Source organism: Chiloscyllium plagiosum, unplaced genomic scaffold, assembly GCF_037043375.1.
Source record: "Chiloscyllium plagiosum isolate Xiang-an unplaced genomic scaffold, Cpla_swu_hap1 HiC_scaffold_28, whole genome shotgun sequence".
In the NCBI taxonomy this organism is placed as follows: domain Eukaryota; kingdom Metazoa; phylum Chordata; class Chondrichthyes; order Orectolobiformes; family Hemiscylliidae; genus Chiloscyllium; species Chiloscyllium plagiosum.
The window spans coordinates 839339-849598 of NW_028270166.1; the positions used below are offsets into that span (position 1 = coordinate 839339).

Here is a 10260-nt window from a genome sequence, read left to right on the forward strand (position 1 = left end):
CTCCATTCAATATTTGTTTTAATATTAGTATTCTGCCTTCCTCCTGCTTCTGTCCACAGTATGGCTGAGAAGCGCACTGCCCAGCGTCACACATTTACAGCCCCAGGGCACAGTGCCACTCTCCTCCGTGGCTTGGAAATGCTTCGTGCTCGTGAGCAGCTCCTGGATGTGGTGCTGATGGTGAATACAGCGATGTTTCAAGTTCATCGGGCTGTGCTGGCTGCATGCAGCGATTATTTTCGGTGAGTTGCTTTCTCCCTTTTTAGCTGCAGTTGTTTTAAATTCTAAAAACCATTTGCTTAGATTTGAGTAGTTCTGGTTCAACCCCCTAGATGAAGGTGAGAGTTGTGGTGAGTACATCCATTCCCAAGAGATCAGGTTTTGCCTCTGGGCTGTGTGTGTCGGAGGATCATCCCAAGCGTTAGAGTTAATTAGTCATGCTGGGTGAGTTTTTTTTGTTTGGTTTTACACAGGATCTGAGTGATTTTGAATTTATAAAGAACAACAGGACCAAAGGGTCTTGGGTTTCCGTGCTGTTAACCTCTGACTTAGGTCAGCTTCAACTGGAATGTTGTCTAATTTTGGGCACCACACTTTAGTAAGAATATAAATGCATTATAGAGGGTTCAGAAAAGATTCTCAAAAATGGTTCTAGGAGTGAGGAGATAAATGAGAGAAATGGGACAGTTCTCATGAAATCATGCAGAATAGAAGAGGCATTTTGGCCCATTGACTCTGTACTGCGAAAACTACACTAAATCTAGTCCCACCTTCCTACTCTAGGCCCATAGCCTTGAATGTTATGACATTTCAAGTGCTCATCCAAGTATTTTTTAAAAGGTTGTGACGTTCCCTGCCTGAGCTACCCTCCCTGCCTCAGCTACCCTCCCAGGCAGTGAGGTTCCCTGCCTCAGCTACCCTCCCTGCCTCAGCTACCCTCCCAGGCAGTGAGGTTCCCTGCCTGAGCTACCCTCCCTGCCTCAGCTACCCTCCCAGGCAGTGAGGTTCCCTGTCTGAGCTACCCTCCCTGCCTCAGCTACCCTCCCAGGCAGTGAGGTTCCCTGCCTGAGCTATCCTCCCTGCCTCAGCTACCCTCCCAGGCAGTGAGGTTCCCTGTCTGAGCTACCCTCCCTGCCTCAGCTACCCTCCCAGGCAGTGAGGTTCCCTGCCTCAGCTACCCTCCCTGCCTCAGCTACCCTCCCAGGCAGTGAGGTTCCCTGTCTGAGCTACCCTCCCTGCCTCAGCTACCCTCCCAGGCAGTGAGGTTCCCTGCCTGAGCTACCCTCCCTGCCTCAGCTACCCTCCCAGGCAGTGAGGTTCCCTGCCTGAGCTACCCTCCCTGCCTCAGCTACCCTCCCTGCCTCAGCTACCCTCCCAGGCAGTGCATTTCTGAAGCCTTTCCACTCTCTGGATGAAAAGCCATTCCCTCAAATCCCCTTTAAACCTCCTGCCTTTCATCTTAAAGTTCTTACTGACCCTTCAACTAAAAGGTCAGCTGCTTTCTATCAGCCTGCTCATGTCTTTCATAATCTTATACCACTTCCATCAGCTTCCTTGTCAACCTTCTGTGCTCCAAATAAACCTGAACTCTCTAGCCTCATAGCTGAAGTGCTCCCTCTGCATCAACTTACTCGTGAGTCTCCTATGCACCTTCTCCATTGCAATTACATCCTTTCTATAGTGTGGCAACGAGAAGTGCACAGATATTCCAACTGTTCTGTACAACTCCAACATAACAGGGCGGCACGGTGGCACAGTGGTTAGCACTGCTGCCTCACAGCGCCAGAGACCCGGGTTCAATTCCCGCTTTAGGCAACTGTGTGGAGTTTGCAAGTTCTCCCCGTGTCTGCGTGGGTTTCCTCCGGTTTCCTCCCACAGTCCAAAGATGTGCAGGTCAGGTGAATTGGCCATGCTAAATTGGCCGTAGTGTTAGGTAAGGGGTAAATGTAGGGGTCTGGGTGGGTTGCGCTTCGGCGGGTCGGTGTGGACTTGTTGGGCCGTAGGGCCTGTTTCCACGCTGTAATGTAATCTAAAAATATAATCTAAAACTTCCCTGCTCTTCTACCCATAAATGCAAGTTTCCCGTATGCTTCCTTAACTACTTATTAACTTGCCCTGCCACCTTCAGGTATTTGTGAATAAGCTTGCAGAATGTTCAGAGGGAATTTAACAGAGCTGTGCAAAATCTTGAGGAGCTTGGGGAGAGTATGAGGAGAGAGTGTTTCCATTGGCAAAAGGATCTATTCACAGCTAATTAGACAGCTGTTGATTTCCGTAGAAGTTTGCTGGAAGGCTTGACAGAGATAGGAGCGAAGGCCATCCATGATCTGACTGAATAGCACAACAGGTTTGAGGTACTGAATGGCCATACTCTTTCTCCTATTCCTTATGAAGCCGGTAAGATTGATTTGTGGTGATTGTCTTATTTGACAGTGGTGACATGCAGAAAAGGTTTGTTTCATGTTGCTTGTGGTTAGGATCCAGAAATCTCTGTCGTAGGGAAGAGTTGATGCGGATTCAGCATTGGCTTTCAAAAAGAATTGGATTATTTTCTTGAGAGAGAAAGGTTGGCAGAGCTACAAGAAAAGGCAGTGGAGTTGGCAGATGGTGGGATTTGAATTCAGTAAATATCTGGAATTAAGAGAATAATGATGACTGTGAATCCATTGTTGACTGTCAGAAAAATCCATCTGCGTCGCTAATGTCCTTTAAGGGAAGAAGCTGCCATCCTTACCTGGTCTGACCTACATGTGACTCCAGACCCACAGCAATATGGTTGACTCAATTGCTGTCAGGGATGGGCAATAAATGCAGGCCTGGCCAGCAATGCCCTCATCCTGTGAATGAACAAAAAGAAAAGGTTGAACTGGTTTGAGATATGCTTGCAGAGAGTCAGCATAGGTCAAATGGGCTGAATGGCATCCATCTTTCCTGTAACTGTTCTCTGATTCACACCTTTACATGAACAGGAATATAGAGAGAACAACTGAACAGAGTGCAGAGTTAAAGTCTGTAACTCAACTGGATTTACTCTGCAAATTCTGGACACCAATCTTGAGGAAGGATGTCGGGGTTCTGAAAATGGTACAGAGAAAATTCACTAGGTAGAGGAATAAAAAATAAAACTCACTTGAAATACTCACAGGTCTGGCTACATCTATTGATGATAGAAACCATATTAACATTTCAGGTCTATAACCTTTATGAGAGCCCATGTTCTGTTTTGATTTCCCTTAGTTGCAGTATTTTGCTTTTATATAGGGTGTAGAATGTCAGTTATGTACAGACATTTGAGAAACCTGGATTTTCTCTATGGAGCATAAATTAAACAGAGTTAATAAGTTGTAATGCAGGAAATCTGTAGCCAGTTTTTACACAGCAGGATCACACATGACTGTTGTGATAAGGACAAGATAATCTGTCTGTTTGATTCCTGTGTTTCTTCCATCCCTAGGGCAATGTTCACCGGGGGAATGCGGGAAGCAGGCCAGGATATCATTGAGTTGAAGGGTGTGTCTGCCAGGGGCCTGAAACACATCATTGATTTTGCATATAGTGCTGAGGTAACCTTGGACCTTGACTGTATTCAGGATGTGCTGGGAGCTGCAGTCTTCCTGCAGATTGTGCCTGTGGTGGAATTGTGTGAGCAGTTCTTGAAGTCAGCTATAAGTGTGGAGACTTGCCTTAACATTGGGCAGATGGCCACCACTTTCAGCCTGTCCTCTCTGAAAGAATCAGTGGACGTTTTCACTTTTGCTCACTTCCTGCAAATTGCTCAGGAGGAGGATTTCCTACAGCTGCCCCTTGAAAGACTCATCTTCTTTCTGAAAAGCAACAAACTGAAAAATTGCAGTGAAGTTGACCTGTTCCATGCTGCCATCAGATGGTTGCAGTATGATGAGTCTCGACGAGCCAATGCCCACCTGGTTCTGTGTCATATCCGCTTTCCCCTGATGAAGTCCTCTGAACTAGTGGACAATGTCCAGATGCAGGCTGTAATGGTGGAAGATCCTTTGTGTCGTCGCTACCTGTTAGAAGCCTTCAACTACCAGGTCCTGCCATTCCGCCAACATGAGATGCAGTCAGCTCGGACCAGAATCCGCTCAGACACTGTCTCCCTTGTTGCCTTTGGTGGCACTCCATACACTGACAATGATCGGACAGTGAGCCACAAAGTCTTTGCTCTTGCTGATGGGAATGCACGTCAGTTCATAGAGAGACCAGAGATGGAGATAGGCTGTAGTCATGCCTGCATTGCTGTCTTGGATAACTTTGTATATGTGGTGGGAGGTCAGCATCTGCAGTACAGGAGTGGGGAAGGAGCAGTCAGCTGGTGTTTCCGTTACGATCCCCATCTCAATCACTGGCTACGGATTCGGTCTATGCAGGAAGGTCGCATTCAGTTCCAACTGGATGTGCTGCAGGGAATGTTATTTGCCACTGGAGGCCGTAATCGATCTGGGAGCCTGTCCACAGTCGAGCGTTATTCCCCACGACGGAATGAATGGACAAATGTGTGTTGCTTGAAACGGCGGACTTGGGGACATGCGGGAACATCCAGTGGAGGCAAACTCTATATCTCTGGAGGCTATGGTATCACCATTGAGGATAAGAAATCTCTTCTCTGCTACACTCCTGAAACTGACCTCTGGGAATTCAAAACCCCAATGAATGAGCCACGGGTCCTTCATTCAATGGTTGGAGCGAATGGACGGATTTACGCAATCGGTGGCCGTATGGACCATGTTGACCACTGTTTTGATGTCCTAGCAGTTGAATATTACATTCCTGAAACTGATCAGTGGACAAGTGTCAGTCCAATGAGGACTGGCCAGTCTGAAGCTGGTTGCTGTGTGTTGCAAAGAAAGATTTATGTGGTGGGAGGATATAACTGGCACTTGAACAATGTGACCAGTATTGTGCAAGTTTATAATATTGGCACAGATGAGTGGGAGAGGGACCTGCATTTCCCTGAATCATTGGCTGGTGTTGCCTGTGCCCCCCTTGTCCTCCCATAGCTCATAGGGCAATGATAGCAGAGACACTGCTGCAGGACAGAATGGAGGTGCCAGGGACCTTCAGTGATGGCTATTCAAGTGACCTGTTTGATTTGAAATATATTTAAACTCATCCATTCAAACGTGTTCCATACAGCTGTACTAAAAACCTATGTTGATGCTTAAATATTTGAATCCTCTCCACATGCTTCAAATAGTGAAAGCAAAATGAAGCATATCAGAATTGCAGATAAAAGACTCCAGCCAGCTATCATTCTGCATGCAGTATGGCCCCACCCATCCCAAACCATTGGTCCCATATGTGTAAAGTATTCCAGTACCCCTGTTGTCATGCATGGATCTAATAATCAAGCTTTGATATGAGTTTCTTGCCTTCACTGCTAAAACTGGCAACAGTAGTGCACTGAATTGCTGAGCATTGGAATCTTTTGTAAAGGCAAACTCTCCCAAGATCCATGAGACATTCAGTTCCAACAATGATTCTGTTGAATGTGGATTAAAAACAAAGCTGACTTTTCATGCTCAGCATATGATGAACTCTTCAAGTCAGGACAGGAGCAAAATGCAGATGCTGGAAATCCTGAATTTAAAGCAAAATTGCTAGGAAACCAACAAGGCCAGACAGCATCAATGGAGGGAAACAGTTAAGGTTTCAGGTCAAAGACCTTTCATCAGACATGCACCGCCTTTCAATCTTTCTTTCTGCAATTAAGTTTAAAGTGATTGAATGTGAAACATCACTGTATTCCTAAATGTTATTTCTGCATGAAGCCTCTGTGATGAACATCGCCTAAAGCCCCACCATTGGTTACAGCCATCCTCAAGAAAACATGCTTGGACCCCAACTATTCACAATATACATGATTTAGATAAGGCAACTAAATTTTGTTTCCACATTTGCAGACAGTACAAAGCTGGGTGGGTGAACAATGAGGAATTTGCTTCAGTGTGATTTGGACAAGTTGAGTGGGTAGACAGACGCATGGTAGATGGGTATAATGTGGATAAAATTGAACTTATTCACTTTGGTAGCAAAAACAGGAAAGCAGATTATCGGATTGTAATAGATTGGGAAAGGGGGAGATGCAATGAGACCTGGGTGTCCTTGTACATCAGTGGCATGCAGGAGAGTGCAGATGCAAGTGGTACATTGGTCTACATAGGGAGAGAAATTGAGTACAGGAGCAATTGTACATGGCCTGAGTGAGACCACACCTGGAGAATTCTTGTACAGTTTTGGTTGCCTTATTTTACCAACCAATGAATTACCGATTTTCCTGTGACGTCACAATTTTGTGCTAGGCCCTTGTACCTGGCCTTCAATTTATCCTGTTAAAAAGACAACCAAAAATGAGCCAAAAAAAAGAAAGCAGAAAGCACTGCTTCTCATGCTGCCCTTTAAAGTCCCTGACCTATATATTCACTTGTGCCATGTCTCATTTCCAGATGTGATCTTTCCTTCGCTTACTGATTGTGAGCTTTCAACAAGCCCTCTCTTAAATAGAGCTGACATGACCCACATTAGTTAAGTAATCAACACCTATTGAAACTCTGTTCTGTTTTCAAGTGATTGACTGATGACTGTCCCTCAGCCAGCTGAGTCAGTTATCTTACTGCCCTTTTAGCTAGACCTCTGAATTTTAAACTTTTAAAATAGAGAAAGAAAAGAAAGGTTTACTGTTCTCTTCCACGCTGCCTCCAAAGTCCCCAAGATACGTACTTAAGCTGTGTCTAACTCTGGATGTGATCTCCTCTCCCTGACTGTGCAAAGCTTTACTGATTCAAATGGAACTAGACAGGGTAAACATAGAAAGGACCGGGGAATCCAGAACCTGGAGATCACAGTTCAAGGATATGGGGATTAAAAACATTCTTCACCCAGACCCCAGTGAGCCTGTGGAATTCTCTGCACAGATATCAGCTGAGTCTGAAACAACCACTTAAGGGTAAATCTACAACAGAAGAATGAGAGGTATTCAACAAGAAATCAGGGAGACCACATGATCCCATTAGAGTGAAATGTAGGAGCAACAAGCCAAGAGAATCCTGAATGTCAAGGAATATTCCAAACTGGATAAAAAGGAAGAGATAATCAAAGAACAAGGACAAAGGGAACGAATCAACGGAGGCCCTTGTGGGGGATAGAAAGTGGGGGATAGAAAGTGGGGCGGACGGGTTGGATTCTTAAGAAATCCACAAGGAGTGCAAAGAGGGAAATTGGAAAAAAAAACATTGGCAGGAAAGATTAGGGAGAATCCTGAGATGTTCTCTTCTCCTTTGTATACTTGTAGAATAAGGGGAAAGGAGGGACCAAGGGGAAAATTTGTACATGGAGCCAGATGAATTTGGTAGTGTTATGGTTCAGACCAAACCCCCTCAAAATATATTCAGAAAATGGTCTCGACACCAATTTTTTCTTTTCTTAAAGATAAGTGTAAGGTGTTGCGTTCCAGATTGAATTCAATTGGTCAAACTACTTGATGTTAAGCAAACCAAATTTCATTTTTGCACTATGGTTAAAATACAGACAAAAATACCGAAATGCTTAGCAAAATAATAGATACATTAACTACCAATTAACTGTTCCAATATAGTAACATCTTATAAACATCCTTGGCAAAGGCAAATTCAATAAAACTGATTTGTCTCATTTGTAATTCTAGCAGCAGGAGGAGAACCCCAGATTTTAGCTGTAACAGAGAGAAGAATAACAGCTTCCACATCCAACTTCAAGACTCCATCACCTGCTACTGAGAAAATAAAACTAAAAGGCCTAGTTCTGTGGGAACTTGATCCCACCCATTCAGGCTGCTTCTTTGTTCTAACTTAAAAAAAAACCCAAAGCGCCTCAAGCTGTCTATTGGATTCAAATAGGCAATTTGGTATCTCTGCCTTAAAACCTTGCTTCAAAAAAGCCAGGACAAAACATCATCACACTTCACATTTCCCCCCCCAAAAAAAAACCTTCATCAATATACAAAAATGGATTCATTTTTGAAAACCTTGAGTCTTATGCTATTATTTCACTACAATACATTACATTGATGCTCAGTATGAAAACATCACTACTACAGTCCATTTCAGTCAGTTTTTTTCTGCCACCAAACCCCTTCATCTTCCTTCATAAAGTCGTGATAATGCGTCGGCAATTATGTTTTCTCGTCCTACCACATGTATAATTTTCAAATTGGCTGTAATAATAAGCTCCATCTAAACAGTAGAATTTTTGTCCTTAAATTTCTCCAGAAACTTTAATGGGTTATGATCAGTATATATAGTTGTCTCAGACCCATTACTGGCAATATAACGTTGAAATATTGTAACACCATCACCAAGCTCAAAGTCTCCTTCGCAATTGTGGCAAAATTACCCAGTAGGTCTTTCTATCTTCTCGCCTTCTTGCAAGAGTACAGCACCGTCACCCACATCACTAGCATCAATAGCCACCTTGAATGGCTTTGCCTGATTAATTGTGGCTAACATTGGGGCAGTGGTTAGCACACTTTCATGCTGTCAAGTGACTTCTGACAATCTTGCATCCACTGACATTTTCTGTACTTCTACAATCAGTCAGCAGTGCAACCATACTGCTAAAATCTGTATGCACTTCTGATAAAAGCCACTCAATCCTAGAATGCTAGTACTTTCCTCTTCGTCAGTAGTATAGGAAACTCCCAATAACCTTTGTTTTCAAATTTGTGGGGCTACCTTTCCATTTTCAATGAAATGGCCCAGGAGCATAATTGGGCTTTAGTGAACTCACTCTTAGCCAGGTTTATCGCAAAGCTCAACTCCTGAAATTGATCAAATATTTCTGACAGATGCTTCAAATGTTCCTTATATGTGTGACTAAAATCACCAAGTCATTGATGTACATCATACCATTGGGTAATCTCAAAATGACTTTATTGGTTAATCTTTGAAATGTGCCTGGCCCATTTTTCATACCAAATGGCATGACTTCGAATGGTAGGGTCCATTCAGTATTGCAAAAGTGGAAATTTTCTTCATTCTTTCGGATAAAGGTAACTGCCAGTATCCTTTTGAATAAGTCCACAATGAAATATAAGTTTCTTCTCCCTCCTTCTCAATGCAGTCTTCCAAACGCACAATAGGGTATGAATCAGACTTTGTAACTGCATTGACTTTGCAATCATTTGCACATAATCGTTGGGTACCTCCAGGTTTTGGCAACTTTACTATGAGTGAGTTCCATCTGCTGTAACTCACTTCAATTATATTGTCTTTGAATATGTGTTCAAATTCTTTTTTAAACTATGCCAAATTTACAGGGTTAAGTCTATAAGGATGTCGCTTAATTAGAACAGCATTTCTTACATGTACATTATGCATAACCAGTACTTTCCAGCTTATACCCACAAATCTCCCCATGTAATTGTAATATTTCTTTCAGGTCATTTTGATTTTTCTCTGGAAGGTAAATAATATTTTATTCAAATTTTTGAGATATTCCTCATTGTCCAATTTAATTGGAAGAATGCCTAGTTCAGATTCATTTGAGCTTGGTTCTTCACCCTGTTACTATCAGAAACACATTCTCCTTTTACTTTCCTTCCCTATCAAAACACCTTTTGAGTATATTCATATGACATTGAGAGATTTCTTTCTATCTGGTGATCTGAGCAAATAGTTTACCTCACTCAATCTTCTTTTGATTTGTTAAGGCCCTCTAAACTTCACCTTTAAAGGTTCACCTGCCATTGGAAGTAGCACTAACACTTTATCTCCACTAGCAAAAGTATGATTATTTTGATTTCTTGTCAGCTTCCTGTTTTATCACCTGCTGTGCTACTTTCAGACTATTCGGAAGGACAGACAGGAATGTAAGGAAGGTGGTATAGCTCTCGCATTCAAGGACAACATCAGGACAATGCTGAGAGATGATATAGGTTCTATGGAGCATGAAGTCGAATCCATCTGGGTGGAAATTAGGAATTCCAAGAAGAAAAAGTCACTGATAGGCGTAGTTTATAGGCCACCAAATAATAACATCACATTGGGGCGGGCAATAAACGAGGAAATAACTAATGCCTACAAAACTGGTACGGCTGTTATCATGGGGTGTTCTAATCTGCATGTAGATTGGTCGAACCAACTCAGTCAGGATAGCCATGAGGAGTTTGTTGAGTGTATACATGATAGTTTTCTTCAACAGTATGTAATAGAACTGACAAGGGAGCAAACTGTCCTAGATCTGGTCCTGTGTAGTGAGACAGGAATA

The 10260-nt window shown here is 43.1% G+C and overlaps 1 protein-coding gene across 2 annotated transcripts in view; it reads left to right on the plus strand.

The window, feature by feature from the left end:
- Positions 1–9792, plus strand: part of klhl26 (kelch-like family member 26) — an 88443-nt gene extending 78651 nt beyond the window's left edge. For both annotated transcript variants that reach the window (XM_087975862.1, XM_087975861.1), the window contains exons 2-3: positions 60–242; positions 3455–9792. In XM_087975862.1, coding sequence (XP_087831988.1) covers positions 61–242; positions 3455–5018 — 1746 coding nt within the window. In that variant the 5' untranslated portion in view covers position 60 and the 3' untranslated portion in view covers positions 5019–9792. The remainder of the gene's footprint in view (positions 1–59; positions 243–3454) is intronic.
- The last annotated feature ends 468 nt before the right edge of the window (positions 9793–10260 follow it).